The sequence below is a fragment of the Oryctolagus cuniculus genome, chromosome 1, assembly GCF_964237555.1.
Source record: "Oryctolagus cuniculus chromosome 1, mOryCun1.1, whole genome shotgun sequence".
Taxonomy (NCBI): domain Eukaryota; kingdom Metazoa; phylum Chordata; class Mammalia; order Lagomorpha; family Leporidae; genus Oryctolagus; species Oryctolagus cuniculus.
In genome coordinates this window covers 58,580,518-58,604,626 of record NC_091432.1, presented here as the reverse complement: position 1 = coordinate 58,604,626, position 24,109 = coordinate 58,580,518, and the positions used below count along the sequence as shown (strand labels likewise).

Genomic DNA, 24,109 nt, shown 5'->3' with positions numbered 1-24,109 from the left:
CATACTTACTTCTGCACACAGAAATCCAATTTTCCCAACACCATGCAGCACCATTTGTTGAAGAGACTGTTCTTTCTCCAAGGATGATTTTAGCTCCTTTGTCAAGGATTAGTAGGTTGTCAATGCAAGTTTTGATTTCTTGAGTTTCTACTCTCTTCCAGTAGTCTACATGTCCATTTCTGTGCTAGTAACAGGCTGTTTTGATTGTAACTGACCTGTAATATATCCCACAGAGTTTGATATGTTTCATATTCATTTGTTTCAGGAAATTTTTTATTTTATTTTTAATTTCTTCATTGATCCACTGGTCATTCAGTAACATATCATTTAATTTCCATGAGTTTGTAAGGTATTGTTCTTATTGATATCTAGTTTTATTCTTTTGTGATTTAATAGAATATATGGTATAATTTGAATATTTTAAATTTATTGAGACTTGATTTATGGCCCAATATATGGTCTAACCTAGAAAATGTCTTTATGTGCTTATGAAATAATGTGTATTCTAAAGCTGTTGAATACAATTTCAGTAAATATCTGTTAGGTCTGTTTACTCATTAATGTGGTTCAACTCATCTGTCTGTTGATTTTCTGTCTGGATGAATTGTCTATTGATGATAGTGGAGTGTTGAAGGCCCCCCACTGTTATTATATTGGGTCTCTCTCCCTCTTTAGGTTTTATAATAGTTGCTGTATACATCTGGGTGGTTTTGTGTTGGGTGCATATATGTTGAATCAGACCTGTCATTGATATGCAATCCCCTTCTTTGTCTCTTTTTTATAAGTTTTCATTTAAAGCCCACTTTTTCTGATATGAGTGTAGATACCACTGTTCATTTATGGTTTCCATTTGCATGGCATATCTTCTTCCCATTCTTCACTTTCAATCACACCTGCGATGTGTGTTTCTTGCAGGCAACCTTGAGTTGAGTCTTGTTTTTTTTTTTTTTTTTTTTTTTATCCATCTAGTCAACCTGTCTTTTGACTAGGAGATTTAATCCATTTATATTCAAGTTCAATACTGATAGATAAGAGCTAACTACTGTCATTTTGCTGGTTGGTTACTGATTGAATCTGCTCTGTTAGTGATTTGGTACTGCCACCTGTTTTCATATTTATTTCTTATGTAGGACTCCTTTCAGGAGATAGATTTACTTACTTACTTACCTACTTATTTATTTGAAATACATAATCATAGAAAGGTGTTAGTGGTATAAAGAGAGTGTGTGAGACAAAGATAGAGATATAGGCATAGATATCTTCCATATACTAATTCATCCCAAAATGGCCACAACAGCCAGTTATGGGCCAGGCTGAAGCCAGGATCAAGGAGCTCCATCATGGTATTCCATATGAGTGACAAGGACCCAAATACTTGGACCATCTTTTGCTGCTTCCCAGGCACATTAGTAGGAAGATGGATCAGAAGCAGAGTTATTGAGACTTAAATAACTGCACTCTAATATGGGATGTCGGTATTGCAAGCAGAAGCTTTAATCCACTGTGCCAGCATGCTTTAGGATCATTTGTAAGGCTGCTCTGATGGTGAATTCTGTGTTTTTGATGATCTAGAAAATACTTTATTTCTTCTTCTAGAAATACTTTATTTTTCCTTTATTGGATATCCAGCAAAGATACAATTTTCTTGGTTTGAAGTTTTTTCCTTTCAAGGCTTGAATATATATCATCCCTCTCTTCTGACTTGAAGGGTTTCTGTTGAGAAGTCTGCTGGTTTTCCTTTGTATGTAACTTGAAATTTTTTCCCATTGCCTTTAGGATTCTCCCTTTGTCATTAAGTTTTGGCAGTTTGACTAAAATATGCCTTGGAGCGGCTTTATTTTTTTGGTTAACTCTTGTTGGGCCCCTTTAAGTTTCCTGTATCTGGATGTTCATATCACTTTTAATATTTGTGAAGTTTTCAGCTATTATTTCATTCATTGGATTCTCATTGCCTTTGTCCTTCAAGTGTTCCTATGATATGTAAATTTGCTTAATAGTATCCCATATTTATGTGTGCTGTCTTTACATTTTTAATTGTTTTCTCTCTCTTTTTTAAGTGACTCTGTTATTTCAGAAGTCTTATCCTCCAGATCAGAAATTCTTTCTTCTACTTGGTCTATTCTGCTGCTGAAGTTCTCAATTTTTTTTTTTACTTTATTGAATGAAGTTTTCATCTCCTAAATTTCTGTTTTATCCTTTTTAGTTATTTCTGTCTCTAGACTGTATTTCTCATTCTTGTCATCTTTTGTTGTTTTTTTTTTTACTTTTATTTAATAAATATAAATTTCCAAAGTACAGCTTTTGGATTACAGTGGCTTTTTCCTCCCCACAACTTCCTTCCCACCCGCTATTGTTTTTATTTGTTTCTTTAAACTGTCTATCTGGAACCTCTTGCAGATTTTCAAAATTATAATTAAATAGTAATGTGCAGGAAGTAAAAAATGCCTGAGGGAATCATATACATTCTAAGACACATTTTTGACAAGTAGAAAAGAATGACAATAATTTCTACTGTTGAGAATAAGAGTAAGAACAACTATCACTGAAAAATCCCTATCATATGTTAAGGTTTTACAGACATTTTTTTGGCTATCACATTGTATGATATAAAGTTCTGGACTCTGGATAGCTAGAGCAGTTGTCTCAAGATAATTATCCCCAGTGGCTCAAGGCTCTCATTAGAATGCTTATGGTTCTAAGCTCCATCTGGGACAAATGAAGAAGATGACACTTCCTTTTATCTAACAGGAGACTATAAATTCATAGGGGGCTCACCACAGGCATTCAAAGGAAAAAGTTGCCTTAAAATTGGCCTGCAATTTAGATATATTTGAAATCAGAGGAAGAACTTCTGAAAGCAACACCTAAGATGTGAGACTGTAAATTCTCCCTGCAGCTTAATTACCTCATGATTTTAAAAGGCTGAGAGATGATGATTCTTTAGAAGATAGGAATTTTACAGAACTTTTATTCTTTACAATGAATGTCATTTTATATTTTTTAATCAAGCACCTGTGGGTGTTAAAATATTAAACTATTAGCACAGCTATAAACTAATAATGTTCCCAAGAAAATTGTATAGGGGAAACCTTGAAGATCTGAAAACAGAATAAGATAGCAAACTTAAGACAAAATACAGGAGTAGAAATTGGGTAAGTACTTGGAAAAATAAGAAGGCCAACATAGTCTTATAGCCATCATGGTTGCTAATGGCTACCAGGATCTTTGGGAGGAATGGAAATAATATTATACTGACATTTCTTTTATCATTACTACAATTGAATGGTATGAGGAAAGCAGAATTTGCCATTGACATACATGAAAACTATCACAGAAATCAAAGGTTCTCAACAAAATTAACTGAGACGGAGTAGGCAAACTACACATACCTAATAAGCCTGAAGATTTCTTTCACAGGAGAGATTTAATGTGAGTTTGTATTGGGCATGAATGTGTGGAGATGTATTATTTTGAAAGAGCTCTGCTATAATTCTTTTATGCTCCTTTGCAGAGGACCATTTACAACCAAATGTGAATTGATACTACAGAATCAGGTAGTCTTTAGAATGTAGAAATAGAGTTTTTTTCTCCTAGGCTCTGAGCAACCTCATTTGGAATTTTGAAAAGTTTTGTTTGATTTGTTGTTGTTCAGTACTCATAATTAAGTGAGACTTTAAAAGGCAGCTATTATTATATTCACATTTCTTGGTGACATGATTCTTAAAATGTATTTAAAGAGCAGTAAACTATCTTCAGTATGTGTCCAAATTAAATATATTTGAATATATGTGTCTATCTTCAATATGAGTCCAAATAAAATATATGTAGAAGAAACCAATGCATTATGGAGGAATTAGTGAATGGACTGATTTAGTAATCATGGAAAGCTTTCTGGAAAAGGGGATTCCATTCTTTCCTATGGTCATTGAACTATTCTTGGTCAAAAACCTCATTCACTCTGCTTATGCTGGAAGTTGGAGGATACACAGTTTTATAGCCATTTCTGTCCTAATATAATAGTCATGCATATCTTAAATTTTCAGGGCAGGTGTTTGGCTTGGTGGATAATTTACTGCTTAGAACACCCATGTCCAACATCAGAGTGTCTTGGTTTGAGTCTCTGCTCTGCTCCCAATTCCAGCTTCCTGCTAATGCACACCTTGGAAATCAGCAGGTAATGGCTCAAGCCTTTAGCTCTCTGCCACCCATGTGGGAAACCGATAGAGTTCCTAGCTACTCCTTTGCCCCAGCCAAAGGCATTTGGAGAGTGAACTAGCCATGGTATGAGAACAATCTTCTCAGTCTCTCTCAGCCTCTCAAAACATATAAACAACCTTTCCAATTATAGAAAATAGCAAGGCTAAACTAGAAGAGCCATGAAATGACATGGTATACTTAGTAAATAGTGGCTGCTCCTTATATAGAGGTTGGCTTCAAGGAATGAGCTTAACTGATCAAGACCTTTAACCCATGTTAGGCGCTTGCACTTCAGGAGATTTTGATTGTGCAAGCATGTGGTTTTCCCCATTCACAGTATCTTGCTATAAATATGCTGTGCAGGTGCACTCACCAGCTGTGTCATCCATGGTAAGTGAAGTACCTCTGTGAATCATAGATTCCTCATTATAAACAGGGCCATTAAAATGTGTTTGTTTTATTTACTTAACAAAGGCAGACAGAGGGGAGTTCCAATCCACTGTTTCACTTCCCAAAGGCCTGCAATGGCTGATGCTGGACCAGTGCAAAATCAGGAGCCCAAAACTCAACCCAGGTCTCCCATGTGGGCAGCAGGTTTCCAAATACTTGAGCTATCATCTGCTGCTTCCCAGTAAACAGAACAGCAGGAAGCTGGAATTGGGAACAAAACCTTGGCTCAAGTCCAGGCATTCTGATATGGGAGATAGGCATTCCAAGTGACATCTTAACTGCTACATCAAATACACACCCCTAAATAGGGTTATTTTAATTGCATTTATCTCTTAAGGAAGCTATGACAGCACATGAGACTGTATAACTGAAACAAGCAGTAAAGATTCAAGGTTGCCTATATTATTTTGTTTATAAGCAAAGGGTATCCAAAATCAATATATAATGAAGAAACATAGAATGATCATAAATTTGCCATTCAAAAGCAGATAATATGTAAAGGACAGGACTAGGAGAGGGAAGTTCATACATTAGCCCTAGGGAGTAAATACAGAGAAAGAGCAGAGATGATAATTTTAAAAAGATCAAGATGTTGACAGATGGAATTCTGTATTTATGGAGTGACTTATTAGGTAAAAGATGTGAAAGAAGAAAATGGAGTCAGAGGCTAACTCTCTAAATAAATAAGTAAATCTGTAAATAAATAAAAAAGGGAACATTGTAGCAAATTCTGATATAGGGGAATATGGCCAGTTCTGCTCAGACAACCTAGTATTCAATACTTGGAGGACATTCTGGCTTTGGAGTTTTCCAAATGAAAATGGACAGTTCTGTTTTTTTCTTTTTCTTTTTTGGTTTATAGAGGCTGGAATTTGAGAGTCATAAAATCAGTGGTAGCTGAAGCAATAGAGGTAAATGTGTATGTAATGGATTCAAAGATTTATCCAATTGATCTTCATTGAAGATTGCTTAGTAGAGTTGTTACCCACCCTTGGGTCTTTGTACTAAGTGTGATCTGTGCCTGTGATGTCCTCTCCTCTAATTATATGTTGACGTAATATTTTCCTCTTTTCTCTGTTTAAGTATGCTACCTCCTCAGAGAGGGTTTCTCTGACTACACAAATAATAGACATACACTTTCATGTCAGAGTTTCTGCGTGTCTGATTCTGTGTCATGTTTCCCATGCATAGAATTGTCTGACATATCACAGGCATTTAGTCAATTTAGTTGAATCAGTTTGTGTTCTGATAGTCACATAACTGCTCTGTCCCTTGCTTTCATGTTTTTTTTTTAACTTTTTAAACAAACATATCTCTCCATTATGTTTTTCCCTGAACATATTTTTGGAAGATTTATTGATTGATTTGAAAGGCAGAGTTAGAGAAAGAGAGAGAGAGAGGTGTCTTTTCTCTATGTGAGTTCATTCCCCAGATGCCAAAAATGGCTGGGACTGGGCCAGCCTAGAGCCAAGTGCTATAAACTCCATCTGGGTCTTCCGCATGGTGGCAGGGACCCAAGCACTTGGGTCATTTTGTGCTGTTTTCCCAAGTGCAATAGCAGAGCTGGTTTGGAAGTGGAGCAGCCTGGACTCAATCTGCACTCACCTGGGATGCTGGCAACATAATCAGTGGATTAACTCTATGCCATAATGCCAGCCCCCCTGCCTTTGTGTTTTATAAAATCCGAAAGAAAATTCTTCACATAGATTTGTTGAGATCATAGAACATAGTGCTGCCAAACACTGGCATATTGTCTGGTATGTTAAAGATATTGAGTAGGTCTGACACTTGTATTCTTTGTAAACAAATGCAATGCAAAAAGAAGACAACAACACCTCATCTAACAGTATAATTGCTTTGTGTTTTATCTTCTTTTGTCTTTAAATTCTGTACAAACTTCAGAAGAAATTCCATCCAATGTTTCTTTCTTTCTCTCTCCCAGCCTTTGATTTCCTATACCTGTTCCTGTTTTTGTTTTGTTTTGTTCTTCACCTTTAACAGTGAATGAATGAAATATGGAGTTTATGGAATCTATGGAGACTATGTATATGACTATTCTGCCCTCATTTCCTACATGGATTTTATGTTTAATGAACAATTAAAATACAAATATGACTTATAGAATTGTTCAAGGAACTTAAGTTGATTCTCTTCAGATGTGCACTACAAAGTAAACCACTTAAGTTTACCAGCTAAAAAATATTTTGGAGGTTCTGCTAAAAGCTCTTGGAAGTTTACTATAATATCATGAAAAGAATTTAATGTTCTAGAATGAGGAACCAACTTAAAATCATATATATTAATTTCATGTGAGTCCATTATTAGAAAACACTTCAGTGAGAAATTCTCAAGAACTTCAAAATTAGTGCTGTTTTAAAAACTATTATTTTATGAACAATTGACTATATATATATATGTATGTATATCAAGCTTCAATAATTGTCAAGAATAGAAACAAGTTACAGCATGCTCAATTAATTTGTTTGGCTTAGTCATTGTCACAAACTACCACCCTTGGAGACACTGCATTTTGGAGTACATTGATGAAGATAGGCTTATATTGAAAGAAATGTGAAAATTCATTTGGAAATTTTTACTAGTATCTCCAGGATTTTAAAAATATTACAAATGATTTAAATAATTGAATCGTTTCTTTCATAAAATCGACAGTTCATTAAGCACTTCTATATGCCAGCATACCATTAGATCACAGAAGACATTTGAAAAATATGAGATCTCAAAATCCAGTATATATGATTTTTATTAATATTTTGTGTTTTTCTTACAGACACAGAATGGAGAAAAGACATAAGTATCAGTTTTGTGAGTAGAATTCAAGAAGATATTTGGGTTCACGCTATGGAATCATACACCCTTTCATATTGGAATCATCCTTCTCGTCACTTGGACCCTGACCTTGAGTTCTATCAGGTACACCTAACTCCCTTTTGTGATGTTCTCTAAAAGTACATTTTACTTGCCCAAGTTCCCTGAATTGAAGCCCAGATGAAAGAAATGCATAAGAAGCTTTTGACTATTATCTCAGGATCCTGACCAAGAGCATCTTTATGTCACTGGTGGAAAGTGGCTCTACCTACTAGAATGGGCAACCACACTCGAGTGAGCACATTCCTTTTGTGGGGGTTTTCCAGTTTTCCAGACCTGCAGAATCTACTCTTTGTGGTGATTTTCTTCTCGCATGTGACCATCCTGGCTGCAAATGTGTCCATCATGGTGGCCATCAAGCTCAGTCACAGCCTTCACACCCCCATGTACTTTTTCCTCTTTGGCCTCTCTCTCTCAGAAACTTGCACCACTATGGTGATCATCCCCCGCATGTTACTGGACTTGCTATCAGAGAGCAAGACCATATCTCTTCCTGAGTGTGCCACACAGATGCTTTTCTTCTTTGGCTTGTCATCTAACAATTGTTTCATCATGGCTGCCATGTCCTATGACCGTTACACAGCCATCCACAACCCTCTGCACTATCAGACACTTATAACAAGAAAGATATGCATTCAGCTTATGATGGCCTCTTGTATCATTGGGTTCCTGGTTTCTCTGTGTGTCACCATCACTGTATTCAACTTGTCTTTCTGTAACGCCGACACTATTGACCATTTCTTCTGTGACATTGCACCTGTGGTCCACCTTGCTTGTGATTACACACCCCATCATGAAATGACTATTTTTGTGCTCTCTGCTTTTGTATTGGTTGGCAGCTTTATTTTAATTATGATTTCCTATGTCTTCATTGTGTCCATAATTGTGAGGATGTCTTCTACAAAGGGGAGGTATAAAGCCTTCTCAACTTGTTCCTCTCACCTCACGGTTGTGTTTCTACACTATGGCTTTGCTTGCTTTGTCTACTTGAAGCCCAAGAACAGTGACACGTTCTATGAAAACATGCTGATGGCTGTGATATATACAGTGCTAACACCACTGCTTAACCCCATGGTTTACAGTCTAAGAAATAAAGAAATGCAGATAGCCCTGAGGAAAGTTCTAGACAATGTCAATAGGTTTATCCCTCAGATGGTAAATAAAAGATCCAAGGATATTAAAAAAAACTTGCCAAGTGTTGATAAATAAAAGAGATGTAGAATTCTCTAAAATATTTATTATATTATTTATATTACATAAATTCATTATACTTATTACTTAGTGCACAAAGCAATAAAAGCATTGTCTTATTGCTGGTGTATCCTAGTCTTAGTCTTTTTCTACAACAAAATTCCATGTGGTTTCAAAATGTTTTAAATTGGTGGCCTGTGTTATGGCATAGTAGGCCAAACCTCTACCTGCAGTGCCGGCATCCTAGTGAGTGCTGGTTCATGTCTCAGCTGCTCTTCTTCTCTTCCAGCTCTCTGCTTATGTCCTGGGAAGGCAGTGAAGGATGGCCTAGGTGCTTGGACACACATGGGAGACCTGGAAGAGGTTCCTGGCTTCAGATGGGTCCAGCTCTGGCTGTTGTGGCCATTTGGGGAATGAACCAGCAGATGGAGGACATTTGTTTTCACCTCTCCATCTCTGTGTCTGTAACTCTGCCTCTCAGAAAATATTGAAATTTATTACAGCATATGAAAATATTTCAAAATGTTCATGGAAAATGGAATTAAAAGATAAGGTTATTTTGGGTGTAAAATATTTCTGAAAGCTATGCTTATGGATGGTCTTCAGAAAGTTCATAAAATATGTATTAGGAGAAAACTGCACAGATTTCAAAAACTATTTTGCACCAAAACGAACTTACCTTTTAACTAACTCTCTTTTTCTATAAAGCTTTTGATGTACCCTTGTATCTATATGTATACACAAACATGCACATATCTGTATGTAGTAAACATCAAAACATGCTTTGGAACACCATATTTTTATAACATTGCTTGCCTTTGTGGAAAGAAGTTTATACTAAGAAGGAAAAGAATGAGGAAGAGAGTGAGGGAATTGGGAGAGAACACACATAGTGGAAAAAAAAATCACTATTCAAAAAAGGGGAAATCACAAACACACAAATTTAGAGTTTAAATGATGGAATGCAATAAATAAAAGTTTCAGAGAATCATCAGAAAATACTTTGTTCAACTCATACAAATATGGAAATAGATACAATATGTTAAAGGAAAAACTTAAGCATAAAATAAACAATGCATAATGATTTGGAAAAATTTTTGTCCCATCTAGATTTCTTTTGCTAAATATACGAGACATATGACTCATGAATCCCTCAACATCTCAGCAGAATTTAGGAACAGAGATGGGATTATCTAGAGATAACACGTGAAACACCTTATTTAATGGTGTGCATACCCTTAGCATACATGGCAGACCCAAAAGGTTCTCAGGAATTGTGCATCTTCAAAATTACCACAAGCTTAGACTTAAAGAAACAGAACAAAATGAAGGATGTCTGTCAGATTCTCAAAATTCTACAGGCAGGAAACAGACTGGTGAAACTACTCATATGTGCTGCCTTAAAGGAAAAGAAAATAGGACTCCAAGTTTGAACCTTTCATCTAAAAATGATACCTTGCATCTTGAGTCCATGGCTGTGGGCAGATAGGCTGGAGTTTACATACACAGATCTCAGGAAACGCCCCAAAGAAGGAGCCACAGGACCTGAGAGAGGAGCATCAAGCCAAAGTAGTATTTCCAGAACATTTAGAAGTTATCAAAAACAAATACATGGACTACAGAAATCCAAGCAGGACATGACAGAAAATCTCTCTCGTGAAAATGGAATCTTAAGGAGGAATCAAAATGAAATCAGGAATTTAGTATAACATGAAATTGAGATATTGAAGAGAAATCAAAATGAAATGAAGAATGCAATAGAACAAATAAACACATTTGAGAGCCTTAAAAACAGAATCAGTGAGGCAGGAGAGAGAATATCAGACTTAGGAGTCAGAGCACAGGAAAGTATACAGTCAAACCAAAGAAAAGAAGAGGAAATTAGAAATCTAAAAAATATTGTTGGGAATCTACAGGAAACTATTAAAAACCCAACATTCGGGTTCTAGGAGTTCCTGAAGGCATTGAGAGAGAGAAAGGATAAGAAGGCTTTTTAAGTGAGATACTAGCAGAAAGCATCCCTGGTTCAGAGAAAGAGACATCCAAGTACAGGAAGCACACAGAACTCCCAACAAACATGACCAGAAGAGATCCTCGCCACGACACATTGTAATCAAACTCACCACAGTGAAACATAAAGAAAAGATTCTAAAATGTGCAAGAGAGAAACATCAGATTACTCTCAGAGGATCTCCAATTAGACTCACAGCAGATTCTCATCAGAAAAACTACAGGCAAGGAGGGAATGGTGAGATATAGCCCAAGTACTAAGAGAAAAAAATGCCATCCCAGAATATTATATCCTGAAAAGCTCTCATTTGTGAATGAAGGTGAAATAAAGACCTTTCACAGCAAACAGAAATTGAAAGAATTTGTTATCACTCATCCAGCCCTGCAAAAGATGCTTAAAGAAGTGTTACACACAGAAACACAGAAACAAGGCCATCAATATGAAAGAAGGTAAACGAAGAAAACCTCCCAGTAATAGATCACAGGGAGTTCAAAGCATATATTAGAAATATCTTTGGAAAAATGGCAGGGCAAAGTCACTACCTATCAATAGTCACATTGAATGTAAGTGGCCTCAACTCTCCAATTAAAAGACACAGACTGGCTGAATGGATTAAAACACAAACCCATCTATTTGCTGCTTACAAGAAACACATCTTTCCAGTAAAGATCCATGCAGACTGAAAGTGAAAGGTTGGAAAAAGATATTCCATGCCAACAGAAACCAAAAAAGAGCTGGCGTAGCCATCTTAACATCAGACAAAATAAACTTTAACAAAAAACTGTTAAGAGAGACAAAGAGGGGCACTATATAATGATTAAGAGATCAATACAACACATGTAAGTATTAAAATATATATGCACCTAATTACAGGACACCGGTTTATTTAAAAGATATGTTAAGGGACTTAAAGGGAGACTTACATTCCAATACAATAGTATTTGGGGGACTTCAATACTCCACTTTCAACAATTAAGAGATCAAACAGACAGAAGATCAATAAGAAAACAGCAGATTTAATCAACTATAGACCAAATGGACATAACAGATATCTACAGAACTTTTCATCCAACACTTGAAGAATACACATTCTTCTCAGCAGTACATGGAACCTACTCTACGATTGACCATATACTAGGCCATAAAGCAAGTCTCAGCAAATTCAAAAGAATCAAATCATACCATGCATCCAGACCAAAATGGAAAGAAGCTGGAAATTAGCAATGAAGGAATCCCTAGAGGATATGCAAACACATGGAGACTGAACAACATGCTCCTGAATGAACACTGAGTCATAGAAGAAATCAAAAAAGAAATCAAAAACGTTCTGGAAGTAAATGAGGATAACAACACAACATATCAAAACTTAGGGGATACAGCAAAAGTAGTGTTAAGAGGAAAGTTTATAGCAATAGGTGCCTACATCAAGAAATTAGAAGGCCGGCGCCGCGGCTCACTAGGCTAATCCTCTGCCTAGTGGCGCCGGCACACCAGGTTCTAGTCCCGGTTGGGGCGCCAGATTCTGTCCCGGTTGCCCCTCTTCCAGGCCAGCTCTCTGCTGTGGCCAGGGAGTGCAGTGGAGGATGACCCAGGTGCTTGGGCCCTGCACCCCATGGGAGACCTGGAAAAGCACCTGGCTCCTGGCTCCTGCCATCGGATCAGCGCGGTGCGCCGGCTGCAGCGCGCCAGCCGCAGCACCCATTGGAGGGTAAACCAACGGCAAAGGAAGACCTTTCTCTCTGTCTCTCTCTCTCACTGTCCACTCTGCCTGTTAAAAAAAAGTAATAATAATAAAAAAGAAATTGGAAAGGCACCAAACAAATGAGCTATCAGTGCTTCTCAGGATCTAGAAAAACAGCAGCAAGCCAGACCCAAAAATAGTAGGATAAGAGAAATAATTAAAATCAGAGAAGAAATCAATAGGATTGAATAAAAAAAATTACAAAAAATCAGCCAAACAAGGAGCTGTTTTTTTTTGAAAAAATAAACAAAATTGACACCCCATTGGCCCAACTAACTAAAAAAAGAAAAGACCCAAATCAATAAAATCAGAGATGAAAAAGGAAACATGACAACAGACACCACAGAAATAAAAAGAATCATCAGAAATTACTAAAAAGAGTTGTATGCCAGCAAACTGGGAAATCTATCAGAAGTGGATAGATTCCTGGACACATGCAACCTACCTAAATTGAACCAGGAAGACATAGAAAACCTGAACAGACCCATAACCCAGTCAGCAATTGAGTCAGTAATAAAGGCCCTCCCAACAAAGAAAAGCCCAGGACCTGATAGATTCACTGCTGAATTCTTCCAGATATTTAAAGAACTAACTCCAATTCTTCTCAAACTATTCAGAACAATCAAAAAAGAGGGAATCCTCCCAAATTCTTTCTATGAAGCCAGCATCACCTTAATCCCTAAACCTGAAAAAGATACAGCAGAGAAAGAGAATTACAGACCAATATCACTGATGAACATAGACACAAAAATCCTCAATAAAATTTTTGGCCAATAGAATGCAACAACACATCAGAAAGATCATCCACCCAGACCAAGTGGGATTTATCCCTGGTATGCAGGAATGGTTCAATGTGCACAAAACAATCAATGTGATACACCACATTAACAAACTGCAGAAGAAAAACCATATGATTATCTCAATAGATGCAGAGAAAGCATTTGATAAAATACAACACCCTTTCATGATGAAAACTCTAAGCAAACTGAGTATGGAAGGAACATTCCTCAATACAATCAAAGCAATTTATGAAAAACCCACAGCCAACATGCTATTGAATGGGGAAAAGTTGGAAGCCTTTCCCCTGAGATCTGGTACAGGACAGGGATGCCCACTCTCACCACTGGTATTCAATATAGAACTGGAAGTTTAGCCAGAGCCATCAGGCAAGAAAAAGAAATTAAAGGGATACGAACTGGGAATGAAGAAGTCAAACCATCCCTCTTTTCAGATGATATGATTCTTTCTTTAGGGGACCCAAAGAACTCTACTAAGAGACTATTGGAACTCATAGAAGAGTTTGGCAAAGTAGTAGGATATAAAATCAATACACAAAAATCAATAGCCTGCCTTTGTATACACAGGCAATGCCACAGCTGAGAAAGAACTGCTAAGATTAATTTCATATACAATAGCTACAAAAGCAATCAAATACCTTGGAATAAACTTAACCAAGGATGTCAAAGATCTCTATGATGAGAATTACAAAATCTTAAAGAAAGAAATAGAAGAGGATACAAAAAATGGAAAAATCTTCCATGCTCAGGGATTAGAAGAATCAATATCAAAATGTCCATTCTCCCAAAAGCAATTTGTAGATTCAATGCAATACTAATCAAAATACCAAAGACCTTCTTCACAGATCTGGAAAAAATGATGCTGAAATTCACGTGGAGGCACAGGAGACCTCGAGTAGCTAAAGCAATCTTGTACAACGAAGTTTCTACTTAGTTGATCTAAGGGATGGCCTGGGAATTGGAATATATAAAAGCTTCTCTGTTGATTTTAGTATACAGGTACCTTTGTAAACCCATGCTTTTGTGAGTTTAGTTTCCATGGACAGAAAAATCACTGGGAAAGTCCTCTCTCTTCTGCTTCAAATGTGTGATAAGTGGAAATTCTTCCTGGAGTCATGGATTATTGACCAGTGTTATTACTCCCCCGAGTTTATAAGAGTCATGTACCTCTTTTCAATCTTCCATCAATATTGGAGATAAAAGTGAAGGAGAATCCAGATATATGTATTGCTCATCTATAACTGAAATGGTACTTGACCTAGTCCCTGAAGAAATTTGGGAGGTGGAAATGGCCATTTTATCTGTTCATTCATTCACTTAGAAAATGTTTTTTGAACATTAGCAGAATTTCAGTCTCTCTTTTAGAAATTATAAAATAATGATTTTCATAGTCAAGGACGCTTCCCTCATGGGGCTCATATTCTAGTAAGCAAGCCAGGTAGTAAACTATAAACTAATATATATTGAGACAATGATCAGCTGCAGGTGCTGTAGAAGAAGTGAACAGTGAAATTTCCTGTAGCAACTACGTGCCATTGCTGCATTCCCTGGGAAACCTGAGCCTCTCATGCTAGGCTTCAGTTATCTGTTGGGTCAGCTGCGAAGAGTGCTATGGTTTGAATGTTTACAACCCATAATTCAGATGTTGTCAACATAATACTATTAAGATATGAGCCTTTAGGAAGTGATTAGGCTATGAGGAATCCTTCCTGCATGACTGGAATTAGGTTCTCTCTCTCTCTCTCTTTTTTTTAGAAGACCGATGTTGCGAGTTTTTTTGTTTCTTTCTTTTCTTTTCTTTTTTTTTTTTTTTTACTTATTTGACAGGTAGAGTTATAGACAGTGAGAGAGAGAGACAGAGAGAAAGGTCTTCCTTCCTTTGGTCCATTCCTCAAATCTTCAAATGGCCGCCGATCTGAAGCCAGAAGCCAGGCGCTTCCTCCTGGTCTCCTGTGCGCGTATAGGAGCCCAAGCACTTGGGCCATCCTCCACTGCCTTACCGGGCCACAGCAGGGAGCTGGACTGGAGGAGAAGCAACTGGGACTAGAACCTGGTTCCCACATGGGATGCCAGTGCCACAGGTGGAGAATTAACCTAGTAAGCCACGACGCCTGCCCTAGGTTCTCTTTTAAAAGGGCTTGAGGGTGGAGTTCATCCTTTTTGCTTTTCTGCCTTCTGCCATGTGAGGACATAGCATTCTTTGCCACTGGAGAATGCAGTATTAAGGTGCCATCTTAGAAGTGGAGAGCAGGATTCACTTGATCTTGGCCTACGTAGTCTGCAAAATTATGAGAGAATAATTTTCTATTCTTAATAAATTAAACATTTTGTTATAGTAGTACAGAGTGAACTAAAAAAGGTAGGCTTGCTTTTCTGAATGAATTGATGTTAGCAGAAGATAAGTATATAAATTCTGTATGTGTGAATATGTGTTTGTGTGTATGTTATTAATCTACCTGAGACCACAGAGATAATGTTGAGACCAAGATTTAAATACTGTCTTGCAATCTGCTTATGAAGACTGTATTCTTTTTTTTTTACAAGCAGAGTGGACAGTGAGAGAGAGAGAGAGAGAGCAATAGAGAGAAAGGTCTTCCTTTACCATTGGTTCACCCTCCAATGGCCACTGTGGCCAGCATGCTGCGGCTGGTGCACCATGCTGATCCTAAGCCAGGAGCCACGTGCTTCTTCCTGGTCTCTCTTGCAAATTCAGGGGCCCAAGCACTTGGGCCATCCTCCACTGCCTTCCCAGGCCACAGCAGAGAGCTGGACTGGAAGAGAGGCAACCAAGACAGAATCCGGTGCCCCAACCGGCAGAGGATTAGCCTATTGAGCCATGGTTCTGGCTTGAAGACTGTATTAAAACTTTTACCACTTCTTGATTAAATGTAATGTTCATCAATATAAAATATGCTTTCTTAAAACCTTTAATAGTTTTTTTTTCTATATATTACTATGCTTTCTTCTGTTTTCATTTTCCTGGTTATAATGTTTTATAGCCATTTGTTTTTTTTTTTTATTTGACAGGTAGAGTTATAGACAGTGAGAGAGAGACAGAGAGAAAGGTCTTCCTTCCATTGGTTCACTCCCCAAATGGCCTCTACTGCCAGCACTGTGCCGATCCGAAGCCAGGAGCCAGGTGCCTCTTCCTGGTCTCCCATGTGGGTGCAGGGGCCCAAGAACTTGGGCCATCCTCCACTGGCCTTCTGGGCCACAGCAGAGAGCTGGACTGGAAGAGGAGCAACCAGGACTAGAACCCAGCGCCCATATGGGATGCCGGCGCCTCATGCGGAGGATTAACCAACTGAGCCATGGCGCCAGCCACACAGCCATTTGTTTTCAATCTTCTTCCAAATTCAACCCAACTTGCCATTTTTCTTTTGTTTCATTTTTTCTTTCCTCATAAGTGGTTGAGAAGATATAAAGTGTTCTTCAAAAAGTTCAATAAATTTATTTTCTTGTGAAAATTTTGAAATTCACATATATGGTTCATGGAATGCATATTATGAAAAACTAATCATGAATTTCCAATTTTGTGTTGAAGATTTATTTATTTATTTGAAAGGCAGAATTACAGAGAGAGAGAGAGAGAGATCTTCCATCTGCTAGTTCACTCCCCAAATGGCCACAAGGCCTGGAGTTGGGCCAGGTTGAAGCCAAGAGCCAGGATCTTCTGCATCTCCCATCTGTATGGGAGCACTTGGGCCATCTTGCTGCACATTAATAGGGAGCTGTATCGGAAGTAGAGCAGCTAGGACTCAACCCATGGTCCAAATGAGATATAGGCTCTGCAGATGATCAAACTATTTAAAAGTATTTTTCAATTTTTATTTACATTTTATTTGAAAGAGATCTTCTATCCACTGATTCACTACCCAAATGTCCACATCAACAAGGGCTGGGCCATACTGAAACCAATACACCAGAACACCATCTGGATCTCTCACATGGGTGGTAAGCACCCAACCACTTGAGGGGTTCCTGATGCCTCCTAGGAATGCATTAGCAAGACACTGAATCAGAAGTGAAGGATGCTAGTATTCAAACCTACAGGCACTTTAATATAGGCTGAAGGTATCCCAGGCAGTAACTTAATGCCTGGTTCTTTGTGAACATTTTGAAGAACATTGTATATCCTCTTTCTAGAATTCTAAAGTTGCATTATGCCAAAGGAGTCAGTGAAGTTAATATAATCCTGGGCAAAATTATAAATGTACCTATTATCTGTTCCACATGACTCTTTTCTGGTAAGAATGGAGGAGTAATGTCAACAAAATTGCACAGAAAAAAGTCCCAGTCCTTGGATTCCCACAGAAACATCTATGTAACAATAATATATGAATCAAAATACCTTTATGAGAAATCCAGTATCCAGTTAAGAAGTTACAGTACCCTAGACATGCAAAAGGCAAGAACACCTGATTGAAACACAAGGAGAGAAATTTCACTTTACCCTGTTGGCCCTTCTCCTAGTCCAGCACATCTTAGTACTGACAAAGATCATCACATCCTGTAACTGCTTGCTCAGGGGTACAGAGATTGCAGCATGCATGCAACCTCCTGTTCTTTAAGTGAGCTGCTTGAGGGGCCAGTTTCTGTCCTACATTATCCAGAACACTAATGGACATAGCATACGCTTGCAGGAAAAGCTAAGAATGGAGGAAATGTACAGAGTTTTTGTATGTAGTTAAAGTTAAGTTGTTACCAGCTTTAACTAGATTTATAACTTTAAGATGTTGTATGTAAAACTTGTGGTAAACACAAAGAAAACATCTCTGAAGATACACAAAAAGAGACAGGAATCAAAGAATACCACTTCAAAAACATAACAAATCACAAAGGAATACAACACAGGAGAAAAAGATGGTCAAAAAAAAGCATAAAAGAGAAAATAATTAACAAAATGACAAAAGTGATTTCTTATCATATTACCTTAAGCATAAAAGGATACAAATCTTTATTCAAAAATCACAGAGTAGCTGAAATACTTTTTTGAGAAAATCAAGACTCAACTATATGCCATCCCAAATAGACTTGCTTTATATTTAAAGGCATAAAGAGGCTGAAAATGAAGGGACAAGAAACAGTATTTCATACAAATTATAACCAAAAGAGAGCAGGGATATCAATATTTATACAAAACTGTTAATCAAAAACTTAAAAGAAGCAAAGGAGGTCATTATATAATGATAAAAGTTTAATTCATCTTGGGAAAAATATTTGCAAATTATGCAAGCGATAAAGGTTTAATAACCAGAATCTATAAAGAAATCAAGAAAATAACACACTTAAGAGATGGGCCAAGGACCTACATAGATATTTTTCAAAAGAGGAAATCTGAACGGCCAACAGACACATGAAAAAATGTTCAGGATCACTAGCCATCAGAGAAATGAAAATCAAAACCACAATGAGGTTTCACTTCACCCCAGTTAGAATGCCTTACATTCAGAAATAAACTAACAACAGATACTGGCGAGGATGTGGGGAAAAAGGGACACTAACCCACTGTTGGTGGGAATGCAAACTGGTTAAGCCACTATGGAAGTCAGTCTGGAGATTCCTCAGAAACCTGAATATAACCCTACCACATGACCTAGCCATCCCACTCCTTGGAATTTACCCAAAGGAATTTAAATTGGCAAGTCAAAGAGCTGTCTGCACCTCAATGTTTACTGCAACTCAATTCACAATAGCTAAGACTTGGAATCAACTTAAATGCCCATCAAGAAAGACTGGATAAAAAAATTATGGGATATGTACTCTATAGAATACTATACAGCAGTAAAAAAAAAAGAAATCCAGTCATTTGCAACAAAGTGGAGCAATCTGAAACATCATGCTGAGTGAATTAAGCCAGTCCCAAAGAGACAAATATCATATGTTCTCCCTGATCGGTGACAACTAACTGAGCATCTAAAAGGAAACCTGTTGAAGTGAAATGGACATTATGAGAAACAATGACTTGATCAGCCCTTGTCCTGACTGTTAAGGAACAATTTACTGTTTTATTCCCTTTATTATTTTTTGTTCTACTTAATGCCATTGGTTGAACTCGGTAATCAACACACAATTATTCTTAGGCATTTAATTTTAACTGAAAAGTAATCCCTGTTAAATATAAGAGTGAGAATAAGAGAGGGAGGAGATGTACAGTTCAGCACATGCTCACTCGGACTTACCCCTAATGGTAGAGCTAGAAACCCGCCAGGGGATTCCAATTCAGCCCCATCAGGTGGTACGTTCCAATGCCATCCTACTAGTCAATGTGATCAGTTTAAGTTCACAATTGATTATATGATAGGATTAATGTCAAAGGGATCACATAAATGAGACTAGTGTCTGATAATAATGACTGATAGAATTAAAAAGGGAGAGAATGATCCAACATGGGAAGCGGGATGCACAGCAGACTCATAGAATGGTAGATGTCCTAAATAGCACTCTGAACTCAGAATCAGCCCTTAAGGCATTCTGATCTGGCTAAAAATCACATGAGAGTATTTCAGGCATGGAAAGCCAAGACAGTGTGGCTAAAAAAGACCTAAGTGAAAGATCTTTGTGGGTGAGATCCCAACAGAAAGAATGGGCCATCAAAGAAGACAGTACCTTTCTCTGAAGGGAGGAGAGAACTTCCACTTTGATGATGGCCTTTTCTAAATAGGGTCGGAGTTTGTGAACTCAAGAGGCTTCCATAACCTTGGCAGCTCATGAGAAGAGCCTCGGGTGATTACTGACGTCATAAATAATAGTGTCAATTGTTAAATCAACAACGGGAGTCACTGTGCTCTTACTCCCCATGTAGGATCTCTGTCCTTAATGTGTTGTACTATGCGAATTAATGGTAAAACTACTACTTAAACAGTACTCTATTCTTTGTGTGTCTGTGTGGGTGCAGTCTGTTGAAATCTTTATTTAGTATATACTAAGTTGATCTTCTGTGTATAAAGATAGTTGAAAATGTATCTTGATGAAGAATGGGATCAGAGAGGGAGTGGGAGATGGTATGGTTGCAGGTGGGAGGGAGGTTATGGGGGGAAAAGATGCTATAATTCAAAAGTTGTACTTTGGAAATTTATATTTATTAAATAAAAGTTGAAAAAGTTTCATTCCTCAGGAATATATTATAATTTTAAATATATATACTCACAATATCACAAGATTGAACAACATTACAGACCAAGTATTCTTAACAGACTATACAGAGCATTCCACACAACAATAGTAAAGTATGTATTATCAAGTGCACATGGAACTTTTTACCAAATAAATCTTCACATGTTGAATATCAAAAAGTAACAGAAGGAAAACCGGGATTTACAGAAATATATGGTAGAGTTAACTAGTACATTGTTAAATAAACAATGATTAGAGATCAGAAAGGAATTCAGAAAATATACCAATAAAAATGAAAACAGAAAAGCAACATACCAAAACTTACGGGATGCAGCAAAAGCAGTACTAAGAGGAGGATTTATGGCAAAAAATACCTACATTAAGAAAGAAGAAAGAATTGAATTTAAAAATCCACTTTATCCCTCAAGGAACTTGGAAAGACAAACTAAAGGAGCCCTCCTAGACGTGTGCTGCTGCTCATTCATTCTGATCGTGTATGTGGAGTGCCTGCAATTTGGAAAGCCGTGACAGATAATTATGGAAATGTAATGCCAGTATACTGGAAATTGTCCCACACGAGGACCTTACATTTGCTTTCTCTGAACCTCTCCGAAAAGGGATAAGTAACAGTCTATTCTTCCATACATCAGATGATGAGGAGCAGAGAAAACACCTGGATATGGAATCCCTCTTCACTGCCAATCAGGTTATTGAAGAAACTGAAGAAATTATGCAGGAATCATCAGACCTGAAGATGATGAAACCCCTCGCAGTCAGATCAGCTGTCATTGCTTTCCCAGGAAATCCAAACTCTTAAGAGGTACAAGCAGTTATGAAGAGAGAGTGAAAGGCTCTCTGTATCTGAATTAAATGAACTACTGGAAGAAATCAAGATGCCATTAAGGAGTACTCCTAGGAGCTGGTACAGCAGTTGGCCCAATGAAATGAACTGGAGTTTGAAAAGGAAATGAAAAAGAGCTTTATTTCTGTTCTGATTGAAGTGCAAAGCAAACAGAAGGAGCACAAAGAAACAGCCAAAATGAAAAGGAAACCCAAAAGTGGCAGCTCCCAGAATGGGAAGGAGTGAAGTCATGTGCCTGGCACATATTTGACCACAATCAGTCCTTATGATAATAAAAAATGGACCACCATCTGTTGAAGATCTTCAAATATTAACAAAAATTCTTTGGGCCATGGAGAAGGACAGTGAGAAAGTCCTGAGCTTGTTAACCTATTATACACTGAAGGATTTGTGTCCCACGTAGAGCAGCGTTACTTCCAGAGCAATGCTGTCTTCTGTGGACTCTGGCTGGATTTCCCATAGCATTCTCATTATTCTGAAAGCTGCCTACCACAACCTTCCTGCTGTTGGAAACCCAGCTCACTTGAACTTGGGTTTGTGATTCAATATTAATAGATAATGATCACTAATTATTTATATTATAGAACCAAGAGAAGGATGGCACTATTTTGAATTCTGGAGATGGTTTTTGATAAATCTGCTAAGAATTATCAACTGTTCTCTAAGTAGGGAGAAAGGGACAGTAATATTAGCCGTGTGTATGTGGTCACGTTTCTCATTAACTGATCATGTGCTTGTTTGGGTTTGTATGCCTTTCTGTGAGGCAGATGCACTGAAGAGCTGGACATCAGCACTGGGAGATTCACACTATAGCGATTCTTTAGCAAGAGCAAGAACCAGCATTGATTTTTGTAAGAGAATCACAAGGAAAAGCATTACTTATCAGTATTGTCTACAAAGATTGAAATTCAACACACTTAGGCTGTTCCTCAAGCAACACCAGAATATGCATTACTTCAGTTCAGTAGTGACCATTGATGCTGATTCTATAGCTTGCTGCTGCTCCTCTGACCCTTGTTTCACAGTTAACCATTAACTTGCCATTCATCTTCAGACTCTTGTATTGTTTTTTCTCCTGTGTCTGTGAAGTAGTGTCCCTTCTAAGGGGTTGGTATCCTTTAAGGTGCTTGAGAAACCGTATGCCACAGCATTGCCTTTCTCTCAGCCGTGTGTTCTGTTTCATTCACACCTGTGTACGTTCTTCAAGGACTAGCTCTAGAGACAGCTACTCATAAATAATAACAATAAAGACAAACTAAGCCCACAATTAGCAGAAGAAAGGAAATGACAAGGATTAGAATAGAAATAAATGAAATAGAAAATGGAAAAGCTGAAATAGCTGTTGCAAAAAAAAAAAAAAAACTGAAAAACCTTTATCTACAGTGACTACAAAAAATAAGAGAAGATTCAAATAAATAAATGAGAAGACTTTATAGCAGATTCACAGAAATTGAAAGACTCATAGGAGACTACTGTGAACAATCACAAACAAAAAAATAGGTAACATCAAAGAAATGATGAATTAGAAACATAAAATCTGCCGAAACTGAGTATAAGCAAACAGAAAACCTTAACAGACCAACAAAGAGTAAGGAGATTCAATTGACAACTGGAAACCTCCGAAGTAAAAAAATGGACCAGATGGTTTCACTGGTACATTCTCCAAATATTTAAAAATTTAACAACAGTATTTCTCAAACTCTTCTTAAAAGACTGAAGGAGAGGGAATGCTTCCAAACTTGTTTTATGCAGTCAGCATTAACAAGCTACCAAATCCAGATAGGCACATTACATGAAAAAAAAAAAAAACTACAGAACAACATTCATGATGAGCATAAGCACAAATTCTCAGCAGTCTAGTAAAAAACTGAATTAAGCAGCATGTTTTAAAAGGCATTCACAAAAAAGATCATATACTGTTACCAGTTGCAGAGGGGAGGGCGGTTGCCAGAGCAAGTCTCGTGGGTTCTTTTCCTATAGAAAGAAAAAGCTGGGAAACAATTTGCAGAGGCAGAAACTTTTATTAGAAAAGAAACTTTTATTTGATTAGCAAGTGACAGCAAAAGTGTCTGGACCAAGAGGAGACCAGGCAGAGTGCCTGAGCAGGACACTGGCTTTGAGGAAGTATCCTGGGTTTTTAAGGCATTATTTCTGTTCACTGGGTCATCTTATAGGGGCTGCCCATTAGACATACATATATAGGGGATTTGACATACATATGTTGAATGGCTTGGGCTCATGGAGAGTGGGGGTCTCCTGGAGACTGTCTCCTTGGGGGCTCAGGCCCCTCCTCCTCTGGTAGCTCTGGGAGGAAGATTGCAGCCAGCCCTGGAAGTGTGATTTAAAGCTGCAAGGTCACACATGCAGCACAAGAAGCTATTAGTGGGGGAGATGCCAGCTGGTCTGGAGACAGGCTTTCCAGCCACAGTTGACAGCTTGCTTCTGAAGGACATTCTACCTATGTCTGAAGGGGCTCACTGACCCACATCCCCACTGTATGGCCTCATATACCATATCCAAATGGGATTTATTCATGTGATGCCAGGATGATTCAACATATGTAAGTCAATCAGTGTGGTACAGAATGAAGATTTAAAAAATCACGGAATCATCTCAATAGATGCAGAGAAATTATTTGACAAAATTCCATGCACTTTCATAATAAAAACTCAAGAAACTAGGTATGGAAGGAATTTACCTTAATATAATAAAGATGACATATTTTAAACCCACAACTAGTGTCATACTCAATGTTAAAGAAGTGAAAGATTTTCCTAAGATCAGGAACAAGGAAATGGTATCTACTTTTGTCACTTCTACTTAACATAGTATCAGAAGTCATAATAATTACACTAGAA

At 37.6% G+C, this 24,109-nt stretch overlaps 1 protein-coding gene and 1 pseudogene across 1 annotated transcript; both read left to right on the top strand.

The window, feature by feature from the left end:
- Positions 1 to 7,590: 7,590 nt before the first annotated feature.
- LOC103344993 (olfactory receptor 10T2-like) lies at positions 7,591 to 8,742 on the top strand. The gene has a single exon (XM_051827095.2). The coding sequence runs from the start codon at positions 7,750 to 7,752 to the stop codon at positions 8,740 to 8,742; it is 993 nt and encodes a 330-aa protein (XP_051683055.2). The 5' UTR covers positions 7,591 to 7,749.
- An 8,764-nt stretch (positions 8,743 to 17,506) lies between these two features.
- LOC127484860 (fasciculation and elongation protein zeta-2 pseudogene) lies at positions 17,507 to 23,179 on the top strand (annotated as a pseudogene).
- The last annotated feature ends 930 nt before the right edge of the window (positions 23,180 to 24,109 follow it).